The sequence below is a fragment of the Dysidea avara genome, chromosome 6 (genome assembly GCF_963678975.1).
Source record: "Dysidea avara chromosome 6, odDysAvar1.4, whole genome shotgun sequence".
Taxonomy (NCBI): Eukaryota; Metazoa; Porifera; class Demospongiae; order Dictyoceratida; family Dysideidae; genus Dysidea; species Dysidea avara.
In genome coordinates, this window is record NC_089277.1 from 3,044,469 (window position 1) to 3,070,242 (window position 25,774).

Consider the following 25,774-nt stretch of genomic DNA (forward strand, 5'->3'; position numbering starts at 1 on the left):
CCTGCCAAGAGATCTTGTGAAATGAAATGAGAATAGTAAAGAAAAGGCAAGTATGTACAGAGACAATAGAGGGGCGCGTAATTATGTCCTGTTGTAAATAAACGCCTTTAAAATTTATATTACTACTAAATAAGCGCACCAGAATAGGTTTGTGAGGCTGTCGTCTCCAAGGTTGTCTCATTACTTGTCTTTTCGTGTTGAAGGGATTTAGTCACAATTGGTGAGTTTAATTATACATGTATTTGTATTGTAAAACTTAATTGTAAAAAGGCGATTAGCACATATCATGATAAACATGTATTTGTCACAGTAGAGTCTCTCACGATTATTAGACATTGGACCAGGGTAAAAATTTACTGCTATATTTAGAGGTTGTAGCGTTTGTATATCTTAGTATCTTAATAAATAATCCTCCATGATCACTAATCACTAAGTACAGTGAAAGCTGGTCATTATTACAGTGAAAGCTGGTCATTATTACAATAGTACAGTGAAAGCTGGTCATTATTCAAGCCGTAGGGACAAAAATTTTCTGACCTAGCTTTTTAAAGAGGTGGCTGCATTTTGCAACTTAAAAAAGGTAAGAAGCATACTGTTCTAACTGGCTATAGAGATGGATTTAGTGTGTGACAACGTATGAGACAGTGAGTGCTGGCAGCAAGGGGGCAGCCAATCTGTTAGAGCACCAAAGGCACTGCTTCAGACTTAGGCAGTTGGCTGTCAGCCCAAAGTGTAAAAAGTTTCACTATTGGTCCTTATAAGCTCCTGATGAAGAAAGTGATGAAGTCATTATCCATAGGATATATTTTTCACATAACACAGCATTCCAGTGGTTTAGTGGTGACCACAACACTGCCTGAGTTAAACTGTGGTGAGATTTGAGACTACCAGAAGCCCTGGAATGCCTTCAACACATGAAGTGCCAAATATCTAATGCCTGGCTTTCATCCACAGTGGACCTGTCTTGGTGGCCACTTGTACAGAAGGGAAACAGCCGCCACACAGTCTTTCGAGCAAGCAGCTAGTTTCCACACCCCTTAATTATCAATTTGTAAAATCTTGAGCAAAATTGTGTGTACAAGCAAGTGCGATGTTGTGCATTGGCAGTGCCGTGTATATGGTTGCTGCCTAGCAGTGACACATCACAAGTATTGAAGTCACAATGTGTTACTGTATCATCCATCTCTGAATGTGTCATTTTGTGTAGAGAGCAATCTTCCACAAGTGACCTGCAGGTTTCAGTGTATATTGTTAACCATTAATATTGTTCACCATTGTGAACTGTATGTACAGTGAAACCTCACTTAGCGGCCACCTCTTTAATAAGACCACCTCATTATATTGGCCACCTCTAGTAGATCCCAAATATAGCTAAGCAGTACTTTATGACCTCATTCATAAGGCCACCTTGTTATTCAGGCCAAATTTTTGGTTCCACAGCTGGCCATATTAATGAGGTTTCATTGTACTTATGTGAATTTTTATTTTTTGTAACTTTTCTTCAGGTTTACTGATGGGCACTATGAAGCATTGTTGACTGGTCCGTACATATTGTGGTGACTTGAAATGCTAAAACAGTACGTAGCATGTCTTGTATGTACATGTAATGTGTTGTAATGTGTCCACACATCCACACATCTTAGAAATAAATATAAATGTATTCTCTATACTCAGTTCCATTGTGCCACTGGGTCATAAGTGGGTTGAGTATGGATCATCCAGGACATTTGGGTCACATTTTGTCCTGGCCAAGTGGATCTCATCCACTGACAGAATATACAGATCAGATCATGTGTATAAATTACGGTGGAACTTGTTTATTGCCACCTTCACTCAATAAGCAGGTAACAGTGTATAAATTCTCAATTGGAATTGGCTTTTCAAGAGAGGTTGTCTTTCTATACTGGTGGCCATTAAGACAGGTTGTACTGATAGAGTGTACATACTAGAGATGCAACAATATCCTCCACTTAGTGTCGTTTGATAGTGATGCAATGGAGACTATGTATTGCTGCATTTAAATACTATGCTATTATATTGCAACTCTAGTACGTATTTATAACAGGAATGTTTGTTAACTGTTTAGACATACTGGAGCCACACCCACTCATCTGTCTGGATTCTACAAATGGAGTCATACCAACTTGTCATCATACTTACGTGTTACTCCCATTGTGCTTGGATTGGATGAATATACATGCCGTCATGTGAGACTTGCTACCATGGCGGGCCACTGGAAAACATTTCATAGCTGTTATATTACAGTCACTATTGTACAATTCTTACATTATTGTTGTGAAAAGTGTTTGGCATTCATGTGTCCTCTGTATGTTATAATTACATGTATAGTTTTTGTGTGGGGGTGCTATAAAATGTAATGATGCATGGTGACAATTGGCTAGCTACATGTGCTAATTACTCGCAGCTTGTGTCAAAATCTGGTAACCGCAGTTGTATTGTGTCATTCTTTAAGCCACGCCCTTAGAGGACAAATTACGTCACGGTGGGGGCGACTAAATTTGTTAAAAACGAACGATGGTATGCAGCACCATAGATTATATCTGTGGACTATAATCTATGGCAGCACACTTCTTTGTGGCTTTATGCACTGATTAACTACATAGAGTGCCAGTTCATCAATACCCAGTGACCGCAGTTGTGCTCTGCGTCATTCTTTAAATTCCGAGTAAAATTCTTAGAGAGAGCAAATTATGTGGGGGAGACTAAATTCAAATTTCAAACTAGCCATTCTCAAAAACATATGTTTCAATCTAAACGAAACTTTTAGAACAGTTTAAAGACACATTGCCCTACATGCCAAGTGAGTATTGCGGAAAACAACAATCTGAGTTTTGTATTTGGCCTCTAGGTCGACTGAGGACGACTGAAACTTCGTTTGGTGTTGAAATTACGACTGTAGGATAATCATGTATGGTGAAATCGATGATGTGAATCTTGAGGCGATTGAGTGAATACTGAAGCGATAGCAGGGCAATCAATGTTTGGAATGCACAAAGGAACGCAAGGCATACACCTGCAGTTGCGTCTAACCGCATGCGATAAAAAAAATAAATAAAAAAATGAAACTTCCCCTTTGATGTCGGCAATCTCGATCACGAAACAATCGGCATGGATTTGCTTCACTGCTTGTGTGGTAGTTACTAGTGACATGATGAGTTCAACTCTAGAGTTTCAGAGGGATAGCATAAGTGGCGGGTGAGTTACAGGACGGCCGAATTTGACAACGTTCGTTCCTGTAAAATCCTCACGTAGTGGTCGCGTCATTTATTGTCTGCGGCGCGCGTTTCTGCTTTACTGGCCGCGCGACTCACTACCGTGAGTCTTGATAATATTACTGATAAAATTAAAATAGTTAAAGTATTATAAATCTGCTTTAAATCTTGATTATGATTATGATTAAATCTTTTTCTCCTTCCTGGATTTCGTGCTGCTTGGTCTTGGCACAAAATGCACCTATTAAAATTTTTACCATTAACCTACCATCACAGCCATTTCTTGGCTGCCACCTTGGATTTCACATCTTTTTTTCACTATAGCCTTTTTGGGGGCCGCACTCTTTTTTTTACAGCTTGGCTGTTTTGGATTAGAACTCAAAATAGCTATATATAGTTGAAAATAAAATTTCCATTTACAATTTTATCCTTACAAGTAATTGTTGTAGCATGGGCATGAGGGATTTGCTGATATGTATGAAATTTTGAAATTTTGGAAGTTGATGATGTCTTGCACAATAAACACATCACATTAGTTGATACACAACTAATTATTACTCTCAATACAACATGTAATATTTACTGACCCGATACATGTCCACAACAGCATTCACATCTACTCCACTTGAAGCCAGTGTCTTAATATCATCAACATCCCCAGTTATAGCAGCTTTCTTTAACATGTCACATTGCACCTGTGATGATGACATCATTGATAATGAGGTCATACTAGTAACATAACAACTACTACAGAAGGTGTGTCACTACTTAACACCTTTACACTATTGAACATTACATTTAATCATCTTGGGAGTTTGTAAAAGACGGAATAAGGAATAGCGGAATAACGGAATAACTCGCATCACAACGAATGGGCATTTATATGGCTTATGCGATGTTAGGGTGATTGTACTGTTACAGCTGTGAACTCATCGGTGGGGACTATTCTACGGAACGGAACGGAACGGAACGGAATGATGGACTAAACCACGGAACGGAACGCTTTCTCAAATTGAAGCTTGCAACTTACCATTGCTGAAACTTCCCTTATAAGTTAGCAGTGGCATCTCCAGTGGGTGATTAAACATAAGATAAAAAGAATTAACGGATCGATTGTGGGTTTTTGTTGGTTGTCATTAGTAACGAAGTATTATTGTGGGATGAGCTGTATCAGTGATGTTCATCCATACGGAAGGGAACTTTATGTGAGCTGTTTTTCTTATTTAGACTTTAGAAAACAGTCTGGGCCGGTCTTTCAAGTCATAAGTCAGTGTATAAATAAAGCAAGCAGGAAGATACTGGTAACAGGAAAGAGCCAGCTGAATTAAAACTTGAAGAATTTTGTGCAGTGTGTGAGGAGCAAATATTTTGGCAGACCGCAAGGAGGGTATATTCTGCAAACATCACTGAAGTGTATGCATGGAGTTATTTATATATTAACAGCTAGTGCAGTGGACTAATGCCGTATTCAATAGTGAGCTGATTTTATCTGTTGCACAATTCAAGGATGTGTCTGACTGCTAGCCTTGAATCAGGCTAAATGCCAAAACTCCAAGATCAGCCAAATCTCTATTATAAGCCGCATGTGAAACCATGCCCGTAGCCACCAGGCAAATGTGATTTGGACCAGGATGTGTGTGTAATTTCAATGTATCTAGTCAGACCTGAAATGGAACACTCTCATTAATTACATACCACCTAAGAATCCTAGGATTTCTTAAGTGTAACATTTCACATGCTTCACTTCAAACAAAACAGGTTAAATTTGTTCGTCTATTTTCAAGTGATTCCCAGTCCAGCTGGTCCATGAAATTACAATGGGATCACATGTATTTGTTACAGTGCGGGCTGTCCTGTGTTGGATCTACTCTAGAGTTGAAATTTTAAGGTAGACTCACTGCCAATGTACTGACACTAGTACTGTTGTAGTATGTTTAAGTGGAGGACAAATGAAATAGTAATGCTAGATTATTTATGTATACAAATTTTTCATAATGAAATTGATATCCCATTTTGATTTGTACTAGCTTCCACTTTGCAACATATTCAAGAACAAGAAGCTACCACACTTAATTTCCAACCACTGTCATTAATTAACCAAGATCTCACTAGTCTGTAATTCACCTTACTGTAGTGATTTTATTGATTCATCTGTATGTTTTCTTCACTTTCCTTTGAAGTTGTACCAAGAGTTCATAATAAGGTGGAGAGTGTCTAACTTGAATGCATTCACCAAACACCCTGCTTAAAGTAACACCTCGGCCTTATTTCAGAACAAAGGCTTTACCTTCTTCAGCAACAATAATCAACAGTTTTCTATCCCCCAGTAAAGGTGTTGATTTGATGAAAGGTGAACTTTACGCAGGGTGTTTGTACAGGCCATACTGAGAGTTAGACACTCTCCCCCATACAAATCAGTATTACGAACTCTTGGTTGTACAGTATAGGTAAACAAAGATAAGTTTCTCTCCCATCTTATTCTAGGATTTCTATTGACAAGGAAAATTCAATTATTTGTATACAGGCTCAAAATTGAGAAAATATAAAGAAAGTGAATTAATATTATACAGTCAGTTTGCTTTTGGATATTTAATGTCTCCAACCACAACAAAAATTCGATGAATCCATGCATCTCATCACTGGTCGTCTGAACATTCTGAAAGTGATACCTCACTCAATCAACCATATATTCTGTTTATTAGACTGAATAAAGTCATGATTACCTAAACAATCACTTAATTAATGTTTTATAATTATCCTATTCCATTTTCCTGGAGGTTCCACTGATAAAATGCAATTTCAGCAATGATAGCAGTTAGCCAAGCTGCAAGTTGATTCAGAAAGCATTCCATTCTGTAAAATAGACCCCATCCAGAATTCAACTCAGTACTCAGGCTGAGATATCTGACAATAGTCCACTACTCTGTTAATGAATCATTGATGTTCACACAATATAGCCTCCTTGAGGTATCTGAATGTTTGCTTCTCACACACTGCACAAAATTCCTTTAGATTCTGCTTAGACTGAGTTGATTCAGCTTGTCACCATAATTGTTTCCTTTGTAGTGTAGCTATACACATACTGATTTATGCCGATTAGAAAAGCTGGGCCTCAGACTGTACATTCTAAAGTCAAGTAAGTAAAAATAACTCACATACTAGTAAAAACAAGTCATGCATTAAGTTCCCTACTTGATATATCCGAAGATGAACACACTGAGTCAGCTATTCCCACAATTAGTACTTCGTTACTAATGACAACCAACAAGAACCCACAATCGATCCTTAAATTCGTTTTATCTTTCTTGGGGTACGTTTGATTACCTGCTGGAAGTGCCACTGATAACTAGTACAGCAATGGTAAGCTGCAAGCTTCAATCTGAGAAAGCATTCCGTTCCGCAGTTTAGTCCATCATTCCGTTCCGTTCCGTAGAATAGACCCCACCGAACTCATCCCTCGTAGATATCCTTACAATGTAGGGTGATTGCGTGTACTGTTACCAGGGGCGGATCTAAGATTTATAAAAGGGGGGGGCTAACTCAAGGTACTAATCTCTTGGGTAGAGGTGTGTGAAGCACACTTCCCAGCATGCAAAGCATGCTGGAACTAGGGGGGTCTGGGGGCATGCTCCCCCAGGAAAATTTTGAAAAATAGATGCTAAAATACTGCAATTTGGAGACATTTCCACATAAAATTCATACCTGTAGATATTTTATATACTGCCTTTAGATTATATAGGTCTCTCTGAAGCATTTTGCTAATGGAAAAGTTTGGGTAGGTACAGATAACCAAGTACATGATGCACCCTTCTCACAATTGCACAACACTGAATAGGTGCATGTTATGTTGAAAGTGGAAAATTTTGAAATTTGAACGATACAAGATTGAATCTGAGAGCATTTTCAATGGAAATTGTGTACCTGAATTAAGTATTTCTATACATATTAACTACACAAGCAGAATGAAGCCCTTTAAACAGACCAATGCACTTCATTGTATGTATAGGTGCAGGCAGATTTGGAAAAATTCCATAACAGAACCAACTACATGTTTCTAGTGAATGTTCTATTAGAGTAGTTAGCTGACTGCTCTATTAGAGTATCTCGATCTTGTACACCTCCAATGCTGATCCGGGTCCTTGTTGCATAAACTTTAGCAAAAATCCACTGATAATACCTTGGAAAGATGTTTATAAGATGGTTTTATGAGTATTCGTATTATTAGTGATCATATAATTACGCTAAGACAAAATTTCATTACAATACTCAACATATTGATCAAGTAAAGCCTAAATATGAAGGGGGGGGGCTTCAGCCCCCAAAGCCCCCCTCCCCTGGATCCGCCCCTGGTTACAGCTGTGAACTACACTGCTTCGTCACTCATAGATGTCCTAGCGAAATGATTACTATACGCTCTTACTACTACTGTATGTAGCTAAGCTAGAATATACAGTAGTTAGCTATTAGTTTCGTTTTCGAGTCTTCATCCTTCCAGTGGAGGGATGAAACGAAATGACTGTCACGCCCCCTTTGCTCATGACGTTGTTACCATACTTAACATACAGTACCCGCTTACGAAGTGCAAAATTACATTTGATTATAACTCTTACTAGCTATACTACTGTATGTAAAGTATGGTACCAATGTCGTGAGCAAAAGGGGGTGTGACAGCCGTTTCGTTTCATCCCTCCACTGGAAGGATGAAGACTTAAAACGAAACTAATAGCTAACTACTGTATATTCTAGCTGTGCTAGCGCAATGATACTTAGCTACATACAGTAGTAGTAAGAGCGTATAGTAATCACTTCGCTAGGACGGCTATGAGCGACAAAGCAGTGTAGTTCACAACTGTAACAGTACACGCAATCACCCTACATTGTAAGGATATCTACGAGGGATGAGTTCACAGCTGTAACAGTACAATCACCCTAACATTGCATAAGCCATATAAATGCCCATTCGTTGTGATGCGAGCTATTCCGTTATTCCTTATTCCGCCTTTTACAAACTCCCAATCATCTTATTTTATTAGTAAATTGTAAATTTTATTTGAATACAGGGTACAGAATCCAGATGTTTTTGAGTTATAACCTGTTATGTTACAGGGTGTAGTTTGTGCCCACATACCCTATTTTTGCAGGCTTGGTCACAAATGTAAATTGTTTTTTAGGCAATTAAAGTTTTCTTTGAAAAGCAATTGTGGTGGCCATGTAATAGCTACAAACAATGATCTCGGCTATAAACAATTTTGAAGCAGATAAAATATCAGATGAATTAATAATGACACGTTGAAGGCACTCCACCAATTTTAATGCTCAGATTAAACAGCTAGGAAATTTCAGTTTTGTAGTACAGATGTATCTTCCTTATGTAACTTACAAGACATGCCGAGGTGGGGGCTTCACGAACCCACTGAAATTGTCATTAGCAAGCAAAGCCCAGGTTACTGTGTAGTTGCTGATTTGTTGGCAAACACAAAACCAGCATGAGTACTTCAATCTACATTACTACAGTAATGAATCTGTGGGCCCAAATAATAATATGGTCATACAAGATCGAGATAGTCTAATAGAAGTCAGTGAAATATTGTAATAGAGCAGTCACCACATGTAACACTATAAAGTTGCTTAGTATGAAAACTAGCACTATCCCATGGGTATACTTAGCCTGCTAGCAATTTTTACAAAATAATGAAATACAGCTATACATGGTCCTTTGTTTATAATTCTATACAACAATTTACTTTATGCTCATAACTGAACTACACAAGTATTGTGGTTGTCACTGATTACTACAGCTCTTGATCATTTTGCATATACTGAGTAAAGTATTGTAATGTTAACTGGTGTTCCATAGCTAATCTGTTACTTGGATAGCTAGTTAGAACCGGGAATATTATACATGCATATAATACTGCTTAATACTGATGAAGGCAACACAAAATTTAATATTATTTATTTTAATTTTATTCTTTTAGTGGTACAAGATTATTAGTGTGTAATTTTGAGGTCATCATACAGTATGGTAGTAGTGTATATTAGGGGTCATGAAGATTTGGGCTTTTCGATCTGGCCAAAACTATCACCCTAAAACCAGCCTCATAATACCTTCATGGTGCCTTGTGACAGTATTCTTTAGGTATAACCAAGCAAGTGCCTTCAGTATGATCTGAAATGTTTCCAAAAAGTTGCTACGAAATTTAGAATATATTTAGTAGAATTTTCTACTGCCTGCCTGCCTGCCTGCCTGCCTGCCTGCCTGCCTGCCTGCCTGCCTGCCTGCCTGCCTGCCTGCCTGCCTGCCTGCCTGCCTGCCTGACTGACTGACTGACTGACTGTCTGTCTGTCTGTCTGTCTTTCTGTCTGCCTGACTGCCTGACTGGTTGATTATTGACTGACTAACTAACTGATGCCTTCAGACAAGCGTAACTTGATAATGGTTCACTGACCATAGTGGACACATCATACTCGAGAGATGACAACTGAACAGGATTAGTAATTCTTAAGCTAGGGAGGGCAAATACATTCCTCTCAGTCTCCCTTAGGTAATCACCCAGTAACAGCAGGAAAGAAAATTTGACAGATGCAGACCTCTAATGCTATAGTTCATAATAGCTGATTCTAGAAATAAATAGCCATTTGCTAATAAGGTCGTGAGTAAAAGCAGAAAGGGCAGCATGTGGTTGGCATCTGGCAATAGCAGCCAAAATATTTAGCTTTTCTATCCATAAGTTTAACCATGTCTTCTTGGCATTTGGGTAATAACCATAGAGTGGTCCCAACTGAGAAAGCTGATCTCAACAATAATCGCATGCACTGGCATCATCAGCATACCAGGCTAGCTTAACCATGCTAGGAAGTCTCTGAATAAGTGGTATAATAGCTAGTGCATAGAAAGGGATGGTTAAGGGATCCCTCTGAGTAGTTCCTTCATTAGAGTAAAGTATATCCCCATCAACATGTAAGGAAACAGGATGATGGTAGGTGTTAACAAGTAGTGTAAACAAAGCATGAATGGATGTTATGTAAAGGAACACTTCTGTTAAATGGATTGAAGTTGCATACACAAGAAGCATTCCCTCAGATAGACCATTTGAAAGCATTGTCTTCATTGAATGAATGATTGCCTTTGCCCAGCACAAAGTTGAATTGGACCTGCAGCACACTGAATGTTAGATCTGATAATCAATAAAGCAGACTTAGCAATGATACGACGGACCACCTCACCCACTCCAATTGGTCAAACACCTGGATTCTTGTCCAGTGCAATGAATCTGCAGGCTACCAACAGGGAGATAATTAAAGGGTCAACAAAACATGTACACAGTCTACAAGCCAAAATAGCAATGGAACAGCACAGCTCTCCTGAAACTGACCCAAAAGCAGAGCAGAGACATCTCCACCCATAAGCATCATCTCCAGATGGTCCAGCAGTCCCTGAGGTATGCAACGCAGCTTCACAAACCACAGTGCCATCCAGGCCATCAAAAATAACTGGGTGATAATTAGAAGAATCAGAAATCAAACAATCTGTATGTAGCGATGTCTATCCATCAGTATGTCCCACACAATTTTGCCAGTGGTATCCGCCAGGTGCAAACGCTTTCCTCTAGGGTGATCAGACAGCAAAGTTAAAGCAGCCTTTGTGTTACTGGCAGTGACTATCTGACAAAGACTCACTATCATGTAAGTTGTTGTTTTCCTGCACTGATCATGAGTGCTGTGCTGAACTGTTTTCAAGGGGTGACACACAGGCACTCACTGTAGGTAGATCTGTGACCATAGTCAAAGTCTAAGTCAAAGTTCAAGGCCACCAAATTCATGCCAAGTCAGTAGTCAAGGGGTAAAATTTCCTGCCTTTAATCGAAAACGTTGCTATGTCACATCAGAAATGTTCCAAAGAAAAATAAACTGGTTACCTGGTTAAGTTGGTAGGACCAGAAACGCATAATTAACTTTGCACTGCTTAACATTATAATTTTAGTGAAATATTTTCGGTATCTTAAAAGGTACCCCACAGTTCCCCAACCTGAGATTTTACTTTGAATCAAATTCTATACTTACACATATAGCTTGACAGCTGCATGCTATATCCCCGATTATTGAATCTTACTATACTGCAAAGAATCTAGCATCCCCTTTCGAAAATCCTCCCTAGATATAAAACTATACTGCTTCTTTCCTAGACCTCTTTTGATTTCCATCAAATTTCCAAGCTATGTATTATAATATAACATTGCTCAATTTTAATTTATTTTGCTTTATTATTTACATAAATCTATTAGTGATTTTTCTACTACATCTTGAAGAAAAAAAATTCAATAGGGTTGGATGATGGAGAAACAAGGATGCATTACTGCATGTATGCATGTGAAACAAGTTGCATACCAAGTTGCAATATACCACTGAACCATCTCCAGAGAGTTGGGGGTGGAATCTTGAGAGCAAAGTGTGGATTCCTGCTTGAAACACTGTACCTGTGGCTGCAAAGTTTATACTAAATTAGTAAAGTGCAGATACAAAAACTAGATGTGGTGCCAGATGCTCATGTACGTAGTAAAGCTGGTTGGAAGTGTATTGAACTTCGTAATTTTCACTATTTGAAGAATGGACATGGCTTATCTACAGTACATGTGTTATAATAATGTTACTGATGATCATTCAACGTGACTATTCCGGCATTACATCTTGTATGACCAGTAGCCATGTATTGTAGTTGGTATTTAATGAGTTTATCAAGGTGATAATTTATATTGCACAAGCTTGTAAACAATGAGTTTATTATCTATTGCATACAAGAAAATAATTGAAGCTTTAAATATACATAAGCTACAAAGGTATTAGCCATACAGCAGTAACATTAACTTTTAAAAATTACCTGTGATTTAAATTCATGCTTGAAAGTTCTATTAGAGTTTTGATGAGGATTTAATCAAGAGATAGCATAATATAGGAATCCACAGCTTATTGGAATAAAGTGATAGGGTCTATATATGACAAGTACCGAAAAATTTGGAATTTTCAACTAGAGTAGGAACCATAACACATCGATAAAAAGTACTGAAACAAGCTGGAGTAGTGCACGATATTAAATCACAGTAAAACAATAAGAAGTGTTATATTCCTATTGTGCATTTCCATTATGATATCTTGAGCACAGCAGAGTTATAACACTTCTTATTGTTTTACTGTGATTTAATATCGTGCACTACTCCAGCTTGTTTCAGTACTTTTTATCGATGTGTTATGGTCCTACTCTAGTAGAAAATTCCAAATTTTTCTGTGTACTTGTTTGTTAACTTTTTTTGTAAATAAATTATTATGACTGGTGAACCCACGCACACAACATCTGAAATGGCACCATGTACCCCAATTATTGTCTGAAAAGTGAAGTATCCATTACACTTCGTTGTCAGCTATGTTCAACCCGTTACACAACATTTCGAATCAAGAACTGTTCAAAAAGGACCTCTGAAATCCACGCATATCAAAAGAAAGAAATGGTGCTACGTGTCCCAGTTATATCAGTTACCATCTGAAAAGTGAAGTACCCATTACGCTTCGTTGTCAGCTATGTTCAACCCGTTACACAGCAGTACAAATCAAGAACTGGTTGAAAAGCACCTCTACTATCAAAATAGCCATTATGACAAATACGAACGATTTCTGTTACGTAGGGAAGCCATCACATGTTATCGCCAAATCGACACTTTTCACTGTCAGCAAAGATGAATGGGACACAAAGGAAAACACAGGTAAGCAGAGGTGGCTGCAGCCCTGTGAAAAAAAATTATGGGGGGCTTAGCCCCCCTAAAATTATTTGTAGCTGTGATGGAGAGCAGCATCATTTGAGATACTCTAACAGAGCAGTCACAGTATTCTTTGAGGAGCAGTGTAGCAAGCTACGTATGTATTTATAAACAAGGAGATTTTTTTTGTCTTTGACTTACAACTAGGCCATGGCATCACCAAGCTAGACCCCAGCCCCCCCCTAAATATAGGTGTCTCCGCTGCCTCTGCTGGTAAGTCCACAAAGAATTCATTGTGCGTACTGAGGTATGCCAAAAGGCACCTGTCGGGCTGAAGCAATGTTGAACAGTGAAAAAATCAGGCCCATAGCCTTAGCCGTTATTGAGTTATGCTTGTCTGAAGGCATCAGTCAGTTACTCAGTCAGTCAGTAGAAAATTCCATTAAATAAATTTATTTTTAAAATTCTGTAGCAACTTGTTGAAAGTGTTTCGAGTCGATCTGAAAGCTTGTTTGGGCTTAGTTTTACCTAACCAATACTGCCCCATCGTCGTCTGGGAAAATTGAGGCTGTTTTTGGGTGATGTTATTTTGTAGGCCACGCCTACTCCTTTGTGGTCCCTACTATACAGTACTATTTCATATCCAACGATTTTGTCTTATGAACCATGTTGTAGGATATCTGCTTTGACGACAAATCTGTAGCCTTCCTCAAATAGCCAAATAAATTTTGTCTGCATTTTGAAGGAGTTTATTGTACTCATATACAAATGATTTTCCTACAATCCAAGTATATTTGTAAGGCTTTTGTTAGGCTGACCTGACAAAACAATTTAAAGCATCACAAAATTTTCTATTGTAACATTCACGACATTCCAAGTGACCCATAATAAAATTAGATGAAGTGACTCCTATCAAATAATGAACGCTACAGGCATAAATAGTACATAAGTAAAAATGGTGCTTTCATCAGGAATGTCTGCTCCCACTCACTAAGCTGCTTTACTAAACAGTGCACTATATAGGGTTCTGGAAAACTACCACTCGCCAGAAAGTCACATTCATTGACTACATTTGTTACTCCCTTTGTTTCACTGATGTGCTATCCCTTGGCATTACTGATCGCAGGAGTTATTTCAAATGCCACATGTGTTCAGTGTTTCAGGACTACCCGCAGTTGTTTGTATAATAAACAATGTCCTAATATTTGGCATGAATTAAGGTGGGCATGCACATTTATAGTGAAACTATTGGTTTATACAGGAGTAACCCTGAGTTTTCCAAGCCAGAATTACATTTCTGGGGACACATTGTAAATCATAATTGTTATAGGATGTATAGATATGATATTGTACGCATGCGTGTAGGGCGTATGTGCTTTAATCAGAATAACGTAACATGTGCTCCTGATACATGGTGTCAGAAGTCAGAATGGTGACCTATCAGTTTCCCCCACCAGAGGCGATGATTTGCACATGTGACGTAGTGACGAACTGGAAAGTGTTTAAAGAGGTGTACGGAGACTATGCTACTGCGACCAAATTAACGTTCAAGGATGACACCATACAAGCGGCCACACTGAAAACTGTGATGGGAAAGGACTGTCGCCAGATCCTGTTGCTTTTAGAGCTCTCTGATGGGGACAAGAAAAAGCCATCAAAAATCCTGAAAAAGTTGCAAGCCTATTTCACACCAACCAGGAACATGTTGTACAAGCACTACCTGTTTCATATAGCAGAGCAACAGGCCAATGAAACAGCAGACCAGTACATGATTCGTCTCCGCCATTTAGCAGAACCCTTTAAGTTCAGGGCCTTGCACAATGAAATGTTAAGTGATCACTTGGTCCTTGGAAGCAGAGACAAAGGAGCACGAGCCCACCTCTTCTGGGAGAAGGAATGCAACTTAAAGAAGGCCTTAGAAACACTTCAAATTAGTGAGTAAACGAATGCACAGTTGAGAGAAATTGGCACAACAGAAGACCCCATTGCACTCCAGCATGGAAAGAAGAGTGGAAAACAACCTCAGAAGCGAATGAGTCAGCATTACGAAGAATACTCCGAATGCAAATATTGTGGGGAGAAGCATGAGGCTACTAGAACAAAATGCCCAGCATTTGGAAAGTTGTGTCGCCGATGTGGAAAACTGAACCATTTCCACACAGTTTGCCTACAAAGGAGGACAGACAGTAAGCCGATAGCCATTGTGCAGAAAACTGAGGACCCTGTATCAGAGAGTGAAGATGAGTTATTCACACTTGAGCACATTGGAACAGTAAAACACCAGAAGACAGGGCAGTTTTATGTACATTTATGCTTCACACATGCGGAGGGGAACACAACGGTAGAATGTCAACTTGACATAGGCGCCACCTGCAACGTAATAAGTTTAAAAGATATTGCTAAAATCCTGCACACTGACAAGCCCTCCTTACAATTGGAAGCCACACAACTGAGTGTTATGACAACTCTGTAATTAGCACAGTGGGACAGTGCACACTACAATGTGTTTATAACTAGAATATGTATGAGCTCACCTTCAAGGTCATCGAGGGCAACCACTGACCATTACTGTCAGGTACTGCTTGTATAGAGTTAGGTTGAATTATTGTACATGATGTGTGGAATGTAACATCCACTTCTAATAAATTGATTGAACAGTACCAGGATGTGTTCGAAGGCTTAGGTTGTATTGGGGAAGATTATCAAATTGAAATTGATGAAACTATACAACCCGTACAGTCGACGGGTGCCAGTGGCAATGAAAGATCACCTAAAACACAAACTAGACCAGTTAACCAAACAAGGGATCATCACACCAGTAGAAGACTCCACCGTGTAGATTAGTAACATTGTAACTATAGTAAAGCCAGGCAAGATAAGGATGTGCATAGATCCATGTGACCTAAACAAAGCTATTAAAAGACCAAAATACCAAATGCCTACACTGGAGGGGATTTTACCCACATTAGCAAAGCCAAAATATTTACAGTATTGGATGCCAAAGAAGGCTTTTACTCGATGAAGCCAGTTCATGATTAACCACTTTCTGGACCCCATTTGGATGCTACCGCTATGTTCATATGCCATTTGGCATCTTCTTAGCTCCAGAAGAGTTTCAACGCCGAATGCACACAGTCCTGCAAAGGCTCCCAGGTGTTGGGGTTATCGCAGATGACATTTAGTGTATGGAAGTGGTGCCACAGATGTAGAATGCCAACAAGACCATGACCACAATTTGCAGCTTCTGCTACAGTGTGCAAGAGAACAAAATATGAAATTAAACAAGACGGAACTAAAGCTTTGCTTATCAGAAGTATCATACATGGGTCATCAACTTTCTAAAGATGGCCTAAGCCCAGACCCCATTAAGACTAAGGCAATACAGGAAATGCCAAGACCCAAGAATAAAAAGGCCATAGAGCGATTTCTAGGGTGTCTACAATATCTAGGCCGCTTTGTACCAAGACTCGCTGAAGTGGCAGCACCACTACGGGCACTGACAGAAAAATCAGCAGTGTTAACTTGGCAGTCCCAGCAAGAATAGGCCTTTAACACCCTTAAGACACTTATTACTAAAGCCCCAGTCCTCAAGTTCTATAATGTCACCAATGAGGCCACTATACAATGTGATGCCTCCGAAAAGATTCTGGGAGCCACACTCCTGCAAAAGAGTCAGCCAGTCGCATTTACGTCACGTTCACTCACACAGACTGAACAAAATTATGCACAGATTGAAAAAGAGTACTTAACTATAGTATTTGCATGTGAGCGATTTAACCAATACATACATGGCAGACAACAGACCACTATTTACACCAATCACAGACCGCTAATGCCTATCTTTACCAAACCAATATACAATGCACCTAAAAGGCTACAAAGAATGCTATTAAGGCTGCAAAAGTAGGTGCAATATTGTTCAGGCAAAGAAATGTTTATCGCAGACATGCTCAGTCGTGCTTATTTACATGAGAAAGGCAATCTTAACATAAGCGACCTTCTGATTTTTAGTCTCAGGCATGAAACAAGGCTGTACAAAGAAATAGAAGAGATTAATCCAGCACAACATGTAAGACTGAGCAAGAAAGGGCTTGATTGTCTCAAAACGGCTACAGCCAAAGGTGAAACCTTACAACAGTTGGCATCAACTATCCTCCACGGTTGGCCCGACAGCAAACAGGACACCCCACTCAACATCAGAACACACTGGCCTTACAGAGACAAATTAACAACCCATGACAACATCATCTACAAAGGTACTAAGGTTCTAGTCCCCAAAAGTATGCACATCTCATGCTACAACGGGTACATACCAGTCACCAAGGCCCAGAGGCATGCATGCGCCAAGCAAAGGACATCATATTCTGGCCTGGTATGGCTAATGAAATATGCCACATGGCTGGGCAGTGCCCTACATGTAATGAGTACTCCATTAAGCAGCAAAAAGAGCCCCTAATACCGTCAGACTTATTCAGCTTAGTTGCGAGACTTATTCAGCTATACTTATTCAGCGCAAGACTTATTCAGCTTAGTTGATAAATTCTATCTCATCACTGTAGATTATTACAGCGACTTCTGGGAAATTGATGAGGTACCAGACACAACAAGTGACACTATTGTATCTCTCACAAAAGGCCACTTTGCACGCTACGGAATTCCGGAGAAAATAATCACGGATAATGGCCCACAGTTTCAGTCCAAAATATATGAAGACTTTGTAAAGCAATGGGAGTTTGATCATGTGACGACCTTGCCTTACCACAGCCAAAGTAATGGCAAAGCAGAAGCTGCTGTGAAAAGAGCTAAGCGCATGTTGAAGAAAGTTTTAAAAGACCACACAGACATTCACTTAGCAGACCTAGCATGGCGAATCACGCTAACTGAGGGAGGTCCACACAGTCCAGTACAGAAATTGCGCTCATATTAAACACAAACACATCTGCCAACTGCAGCCAAGCTTCTGCAGCTGGATATCATAACTGGTGTAGCAGAGAACATCACACAGTGGCGACACAATGCTAAGACACAGTATGACAAGCATGCCAAAACACTTTCTGAGCTTCAAACAGGACAAACTGTACACATTCAACGCAATGGATACCGCAATCAGTGGAAGATGGCTAGGGTCATGAAGAAAGTGGGTATTCGATTGTATCTAGTGAGAACTCATGATGGACAGGTTTACAGAAGGAATAGAAAACATTTGCGGTGTACAACAGAAGCCATAGATAAGATGCCACAGAATTATGAGGATGGTGAGGATGGATTTGCTGTTTCAGGCACTGCAGACCAGCCCACTGACGAGGCACAGTCAAACAGGGACCTCGAAATGTCATCAAACATAGAACACAATGTTCCATCAAATATTGTGCAAGAGGAGCACCCAAGACTAGCAGAACCAACCCAAACTGTTACAAGAGCAGGCAGAGTAATTAAACCATCCTCAAGATATAATGATTTTGTCAAACTGTAAAATAATAGGAGTACTTTGTATTTATAGGCCTTGATTTCTCTTGATTGTTCATGATTTTTGTAATACGGTGTGAGGGTTTTGATTTTGTGTAAATGTTGTAAGGGGGAGATGTTATAGGATGTATACCTTTACCAGGTATTTCAATCATAATAAAACAATGTCCATTTGGTTCCACTTGGGGTACTTACAGATAATAAGTCACTTTCTAGGGTTCCTATGGATACAAATACGTGAAAATAGTAAGAAGAAAATATCCTGACCGCCTGGCAGACTCCTGTAAGCGTTCGAGCGTTAATCAGATGGCTGCAGGTTCGAGGTTGCCCTGGTCCAGTCATGGATTTTTTCTTCTTTCTCTAACTTTTTAAACATACTTAGTGCAGGTAATATAAACATCTTAGGCCTTTATAAGGCCTTCTGGTATACAGGCTCTGCCTTTACCAGGTATTTTTTAATCATAATATAGATACGATATTGTACGCATGCCTGTAGGGTGTATGTGCTTTAATCAGAATAATGTAACATGTGCTCCTGATACAATAATGGTGTAATGGTCAATCCTGCTAAGACAAATGTAATTCTTCATATGAAACCACCCAAGATGGTCAAGATTTTGTCAGTATGACCAACCAACTATCCTAATTCATTCCCTGATAAGATGAAGCCTTTAACTGAACTATATACTCAGTTCCAAACACACATACTCGTGGGGACCAAGTCAGAGTGAAGCCTTCACAAAGGCTAAAGATGTATTGAGAAACACTCCACTTCTAGCATTTTATGACTCTAATATTGATACTAAGAGGTGCATCTTCTTTTGCTTTTAAAGCAGTTATCCAGCAAAGATCAGAAAGCAATCCAGAGTGGAGAGCCATGTCTTTTACTTCCCACACCATGACTGAGACAGAAATGCACTATGTGCAGTGTGCAAAATAACGTCCAGACACCGGACAATTTCTGGTCAATTACATCAGTTGTCAGTCCATAATTGAATTTGTCCAGAAATAGTGTTCTTTCAAAGTGTAGCAGAGTTTATATTGGGCTAGGAGGGAGGCCAGACAAGATGGTATTGACATGTAAGTTGTCTTTGGTCTGTGGTGACCACAAAGGTATGCCCAAGATGTACTCTGAGGTTAACAGTTTACTGTGCTGTGCCAGCCTACTTGTCTCAGTCACCTGGTACTGCAGTAGTAAAAACCTGATTGCCAGTATACTTTTACTTGTGGTATTCATGATCACTTGTAGCTACCAGTTTATTTTTTAAGGTAGAATGAACAAGACATCAGTACATCTCTTATGTTCATACACTGTATTAGGGATAAAGCCAGTACAAATAGATTCTAGCATAAGCAAAGTTTGACCACATATAGCTATGTAGAAGTACTTGACAGAACTCCTTATGACTCCTTCCATAGAAGCTCTTTTATGTAACCAGTAGTTACCCTTTTAAAATACTGTAGTATCAGTGTAAGTGGTTGAGTAGTAATCAGCTCTATAGTACATGGGTGGTCCCAGAAGCAAACATTTACTATAGCTTGGTAGAAACACTGGAAAGGAGAAACAACAAAAGTTAAAACGCCCAGTCAAATTGCTTGATGTCCACTCAACTTTCACAATGTCCTGACAGTATGTCAGGACATGTTTGAAAAGTTATTTCGCACACTGTATGTGTAAGTTAAAAAAGAAGCCTGGTCCTCGCATGGGCTTGTGTGAAATTTTCTATGTATAACTGCTGGGGAGGTTATGCAGCAGGGCTCAAAACAACATAACCAGAATATTTCCAGTAATTATTGCAAATTACTTTATTATTGCCTGGACACTGTGTCTGGATAACTCAGAATTCTAGCTACACTTCTACTGCAGGAGAGTAGCCTTACACAGTAATATGACTACATTTTCAGCACTGAAAAGTAAACACTGGTATCAGCTAGTACGTTTTTTATGTTTTACCAGGACAAAATCTGGCAGTTTGATAGTATGCTCAAAAAGGTATTGGAAGCCCTCAAGACAGACCACAAGCTTACTGTTTGAACAGAAAAATTTAGATGCTTTTCCACTAAAATTTATTAAAGCTAAGTTATGCAATGTGGAAAGCTGCGCTCACTGCCAATACCCTCTCTAAAGCCCCCTTAAGAATGAAATTCTGTGCATCAGTCTATTGATCTACAAAAGTCTGTTGAACAATTTGTCTCTACAGTAGTGGAATCACTTCCGGCCTGATCAACTAGAAAGTATACGTCTGCACAAAGTGAGGACCCTGCAGCAGCTGGTTTGTCCAACGTGATAAAATTTTGTCAAGCAGCAGTGGCAGATCCAAGGAGGGGCACATGAGCCCTCAAAAATAATACAAACAAGATTGAGATACTCTTATAGAGCAGTCAGTCAAATACTCTAATAAACAGTCACCATATCTGTATAACACTATTAAGAATCCTCCGCAGTTGCTGGTGCTGAGTATACATGAACACTGGCATTGCAACACCATCGGAACTTTTAGCCTGCAAGAAATGTTGCAGGTATATGCACATGGTCCTTTGTATGTGACAATTGACCTACCTATGACTGTCACTGATCCCTACCACTCTTAATCAATGTAGATCACTTACAGAGCATAATTTATAACTAAATTAAATGCTTGTGCATAAACTGCTGTACCTAATTTCAGTCCCAAGACATAATAAAGTATCTTTAGCTTCTGGGGGCACAGCCTCTAGGCTCCATATACCTACTACCATGGTGCACCACCTTACCAAACCCTGGATCCACTCCTGAGAATGGTGGCTGGTATAGGAACATCACAAAACCACAATCAGAATCGTACTCACACATGATCATACATTACATCATATTGCATAATTAATCTATTTCCTACACCTCCCCTTTTTCAAGCATTTGAAGGGGAAATAAACTACAGAATATATGCTACAACAAATTTAAAAATCAATTGCTAAGCTAAGCTACAGCTATAATAGTTTATTGTCAGTCAGGGTCACAGAGTTGAAGCCAGGCTGGATCCTCAATTAACCTTCTGGTGGGAAGCTTGTCACGGGTAGATCTGTGTTGTGCATGAAGAGTTTCATTCAGAAGTTGTGTGAGGATCAAGTCTCACTGGTACTGAATTTGGGATACGACGGTGTAGAAAGCATCTGTTGTGGACTAAAACTCTGCCATCTGTTGACTTCACGTAATATCTACAATGTGGATAGATCTTTGTAACTACCCAGTAATGTCTCATAGTTGACAGTGATGATTTTTGAACTGTAACATGTGACACAGCATGAATGTCTGGCAGGTTGTGGGAATGGAGGTTGTAGTATGCTGCAGAAGATTTGGAAGTTACATTTGTCTGCTGTGTGGCCTCTTGCACTGGTTGTTGCCACTGTGGAAGGAAAGAGCATCGGTGAGCTGGCAGGATATCTTGCACCAGGTGACCAAACAGTTTTTGAGCAGGTGACAAGCCATCCTTACTACTGGAAGTCAATGAAGAAACTGTTGCAACACTCATGGAATGGCAGAGCCCTATATGATGAGAAATTTTGTAGATCATTGTTGCAGTATCACAATACATCCCTTACAGTGGCTTCAATCTTGCCACTACGCTGTGGGTACCTTGGTAAAGAAAGCTTCTGGAGAAAACCCCAGTGTATAGAAAAGTAAGTAAATGCCTTGGATGTGAATTGTGGTCCACCATCACATGGCATAATTCATGTACAAATACTGCCTGTATTTGTTCCATCCATCTTTTGGTGTTGGAACTACTTTTACTTATGCTTAGACAAAATCAGACCACAGGCCCCAATACTGAAAAGCATTGGAGTCATTAATAGATTTGTTGTCCGTTTTTCTTGTTATGGGGGCTTTTTTGAATTAGTTGTTTTAATACTGACTAAGACAGAGTTCGTGTAGGTAGTATTGGAACACTATTTTTAGTGTGTCAGATCATTATAGTGTCAAGTATGGCAGTGGGGCAGAAAGACTGTTGAAGAGCTGAGATAGCTGAGTGTGTTGTAGTTTTAGAGGATAGCAGCTGGCCAATTAGTGTAGCAATCAATGATAATTAGGTACGTGTAACATGCATGTGAACAAAGGTCTGTGGCAATCTCCTGGAATAAGCGGTCTGGTCATGGCTTTTGAACAATTGGTTCTCTAGGATGACTGGGAAGATGATCTTGGCATTGCTAGCAGGAGAGGATAATGTTGTCAATGTCGATTCCTGGCCAGTATACAGAAAGATGGGCACATTGCTTTGTTCTAACAGATGTGACTAAAAAGTTATTTGCAAAATAGGATCAGTGAGACAACCTTGGGTAGCTACTAACCATCCATGAAGAAACTTAATTAGCAATTACACTCCATAGATGAATTTATTTATGCACTTGTAACCTGACACCAACACTATTTATGCAAAAGACAAGATGATTCACAAGTTGACAGTTGCAGGAACAGAATGTCATCTCCACTGAACGTCCGCTTCGTTATTTCTTTATTGTGAATTCATGAGGTAGCCATGTGATCTTTTGTATACAAATCGAATCGCCATCACGGATTCATGAAGTTGTGACAAAGTAACAGGTCAGAATTTAGTGGGAATGAGGAGTCTGCAGCCATAAAAATGGCTTTCTCTAGTGTTCTAGTATCACTTGAAAGCATCTGCTAGTTGTTTTCTATGATGTGTGGAAATCCATGTGTAATGAAGTGCTAGAGTTGTTGGTACTCAGCATCTTCTTGACCACTTTTCTTGAGATCATCTAGGCACTAGGGTAGTGGTTCATTTTATGTGAGAGTTCATATCTCAGTAGTGGATAGGTCTAATTGACATCTAACTCAGCAAGGCTTTCTTCAGGTGATGGGTCTACCACTGGGTTTCTCAACAGTGCATCTGGGGCATCATTTTTTGTGCCTTTCACCCATTCTGCTGTGAAGTTGTATACCATTAGCTTGATTTTTAATCTCTGAGGCAAGGATTCTTTTATCTAGGTGGTGGTAGTTAGGATTAAGGTAATTGGATTGTGATCTGTTATGATTTAAAAGTGTTGTAGTCCAGCTAGGAACACGTGACATTTAGAGGTAGCCCAAGCGACAGCCAGCATTTCCAATTCTATAATGGCATAGTGACATTCAGCATTGGTGAGGAATCTAGTTCCTGCTTGAATCAATTCCCAATTGCAAGTACCAGAGGTGTCTTTCTGTTAGAGTATGAATCTAAGGCCTTGACAGCTAGCATTGGTACATAGTCTAATGGCTTATTCATGTCAAAAAAATGACAGCATAGGTGCAATCTGTTTTTCAACCCCTCTTTCAGTGTCGACATGCTGCTATTATGGGACTGGTTTGTCATTTATTAGATGGAGAGGGACGTGGAAATGGAAACTTACCTGCTCACTGCCACAGTTACTTGATAATCCAACTCATCGTGAATTCCATCATCTTCATTCCTGGGACCCAGCTGAACACTTACGTTTCATTAACCCCTGTAACTTTAGAACACTAGACAGATTTAAGCACAGTTGGCTGGCTATAACTGCTGATATAGGAATGGCCTTCCAGCTGATATCATTTTGCAAGGAGACGTTTCTGGCTGGTGTACTGTACTAAAAGACAATCAGCATTTTGTGTAGAGTTGTACTGATAATCGGATAGGTAATCAGTGGAAGCCAATAATTAGCTGTTTTTACCATAATCAGAAATCAGTTGTAATGGGCTGTGGCCAGCAGATTATTAGTCTATTCAGCTTCAGCAGCTGCAGTACCACTGGAGGGCTGGTGTCAAAGGCTCTGGTATGTAGTTAGGTAATTTGTTTATGTTTTGTGGTAACCACAAAGATAAACAGTGATAGTTCAGGCCCTAGCTCACTTGTCTGACTAGCAACTTTGAGTTAAGTGTACAATCTCACAGCATTGGCTTTACTAGCTCTACTTTTAGTGGAGTATGCATAAGTACAACCTGTAGAGACCTACAATCGGGTATCTGTTAACTATCGGTAAAACAGGGTAAAAATATATCAGATATCGGTTTTTCCTAAAAAGTGGGAATCGGTACAACACTAATTTTGTGTGTAGCTACAGAATTGTATACATTGTGAGGTTTTGCTATAGTAAAAACAACAACTAAAAAGAACAGATTTTCTAACAGTTTGAAAAGCTTGGTCATGGCCATGGGTGGCTGACCACTGAAACTCATTCTTTGTACTGAGTAAAAGGTGTAGTAGTGTAAGCAGCAAGGAAATAGTATTTGTACTAGCTGAAAGTTGATTACTAAAGGGAACAAGGATCTGAGGTCTCTACGGTTGGTTGGTATTGGAAACTTTGATATGGCATCAGTAATAGTGTTGTCTACTTGGTAGTCTGTAGCAGAGAGTTGGAATCCTGCAAATGTGACTGAGGACTCACAAAACTTGCACTTGTCTTTTCAGGGTGATCTTGTTGCTAGCACATCTTTTTGCAAAATTCTCAGACATGTATTACGTGTTGTTTGGCATCATTGACATAAATCACAATGTCATCCACTATTAGGTGGAAACCCAAGAGGCCATCAAAAGCTTCATACATACATCTATCATAATACTCAGATATGGAGGAAATTCCATATAATGCATGCAAATACTTGAATGGCCAAATGGCATAATAAAAGTAGTGAGAAGCTGACTTTCTTGATTGAGAGTACATTGATGATAGTCGTTCATGGCAGCGTTGAAACCGGGTCGGGTCATCCGGGTCATCCGGGTCATCCGGGTCATCCGGGTCTGACCCGGCTTACAATTTATCCGGGTCTGACCCGGATTGGATCACGTGATATACGAAATTGTTCGTTTGACTACGTGGAACTTATAAACACTATCGCGTAGCTCTTTCGTGAGCCACGCCCACTTATCGCATTACCAACATATGCTCAGCCATGCCTATTTGTTAGTAAGTGCAGTATGTAGCACGAAACTGAGGGTATCTATGGATCTATGGTGAGGGGTAGCTATTGTCAGTAGGTGAAGACCTTTTTTTTTTTTTTTTTTTTTTTTTGGTCTTCAACCTACAGCTAGGCTGAAGTTGCAATATTTACTCAACACGAATCGAACGCTTAAAATGTAGACTCGTTCGCTCACCCGAGACTAGCCGAAACACGTCTCGGCTTTAATTAATCCGGGTCACATCTGGGTCACATCCGGGTCAGTGGGTCATCCGGGTCAGCAGTAGTGACCCGGTTTCAACGTTGGTTCATGGCATCCAAGACAGTAAAGAATTTAGCTAGGATGGCTGATATGTCGGCAATGGCTTCAGCAGGGGTGGGTGATTGGTATCTTTCTCTCTTAACATAATGATTGAGATGTG

The 25,774-nt window shown here is 39.6% G+C and overlaps 2 protein-coding genes and 1 long non-coding RNA gene across 4 annotated transcripts in view; 1 reads left to right on the plus strand and 2 right to left on the minus strand.

Annotated features, from left to right (window-relative positions):
- LOC136257287 (CAAX prenyl protease 1 homolog) overlaps positions 1-25,774 on the minus strand; it is a 217,290-nt gene that overhangs the window by 147,946 nt on the left and 43,570 nt on the right. The gene's annotated exons all lie outside the window — the stretch shown is intronic.
- The window catches only part of LOC136257282 (uncharacterized), a 138,781-nt gene that overhangs the window by 96,073 nt on the left and 16,934 nt on the right, over positions 1-25,774 (minus strand). For both annotated transcript variants that reach the window (XM_066050380.1, XM_066050379.1), the window contains exon 2: positions 3,821-3,928. In XM_066050380.1, the coding sequence (XP_065906452.1) occupies positions 3,821-3,928 (108 nt within the window). The remainder of the gene's footprint in view (positions 1-3,820; positions 3,929-25,774) is intronic.
- Positions 133-2,355, plus strand: LOC136257298 (uncharacterized). Its single transcript, XR_010701896.1, has 3 exons — positions 133-220; positions 1,506-1,577; positions 2,087-2,355. It is a non-coding gene; the product is annotated as an uncharacterized lncRNA (long non-coding RNA).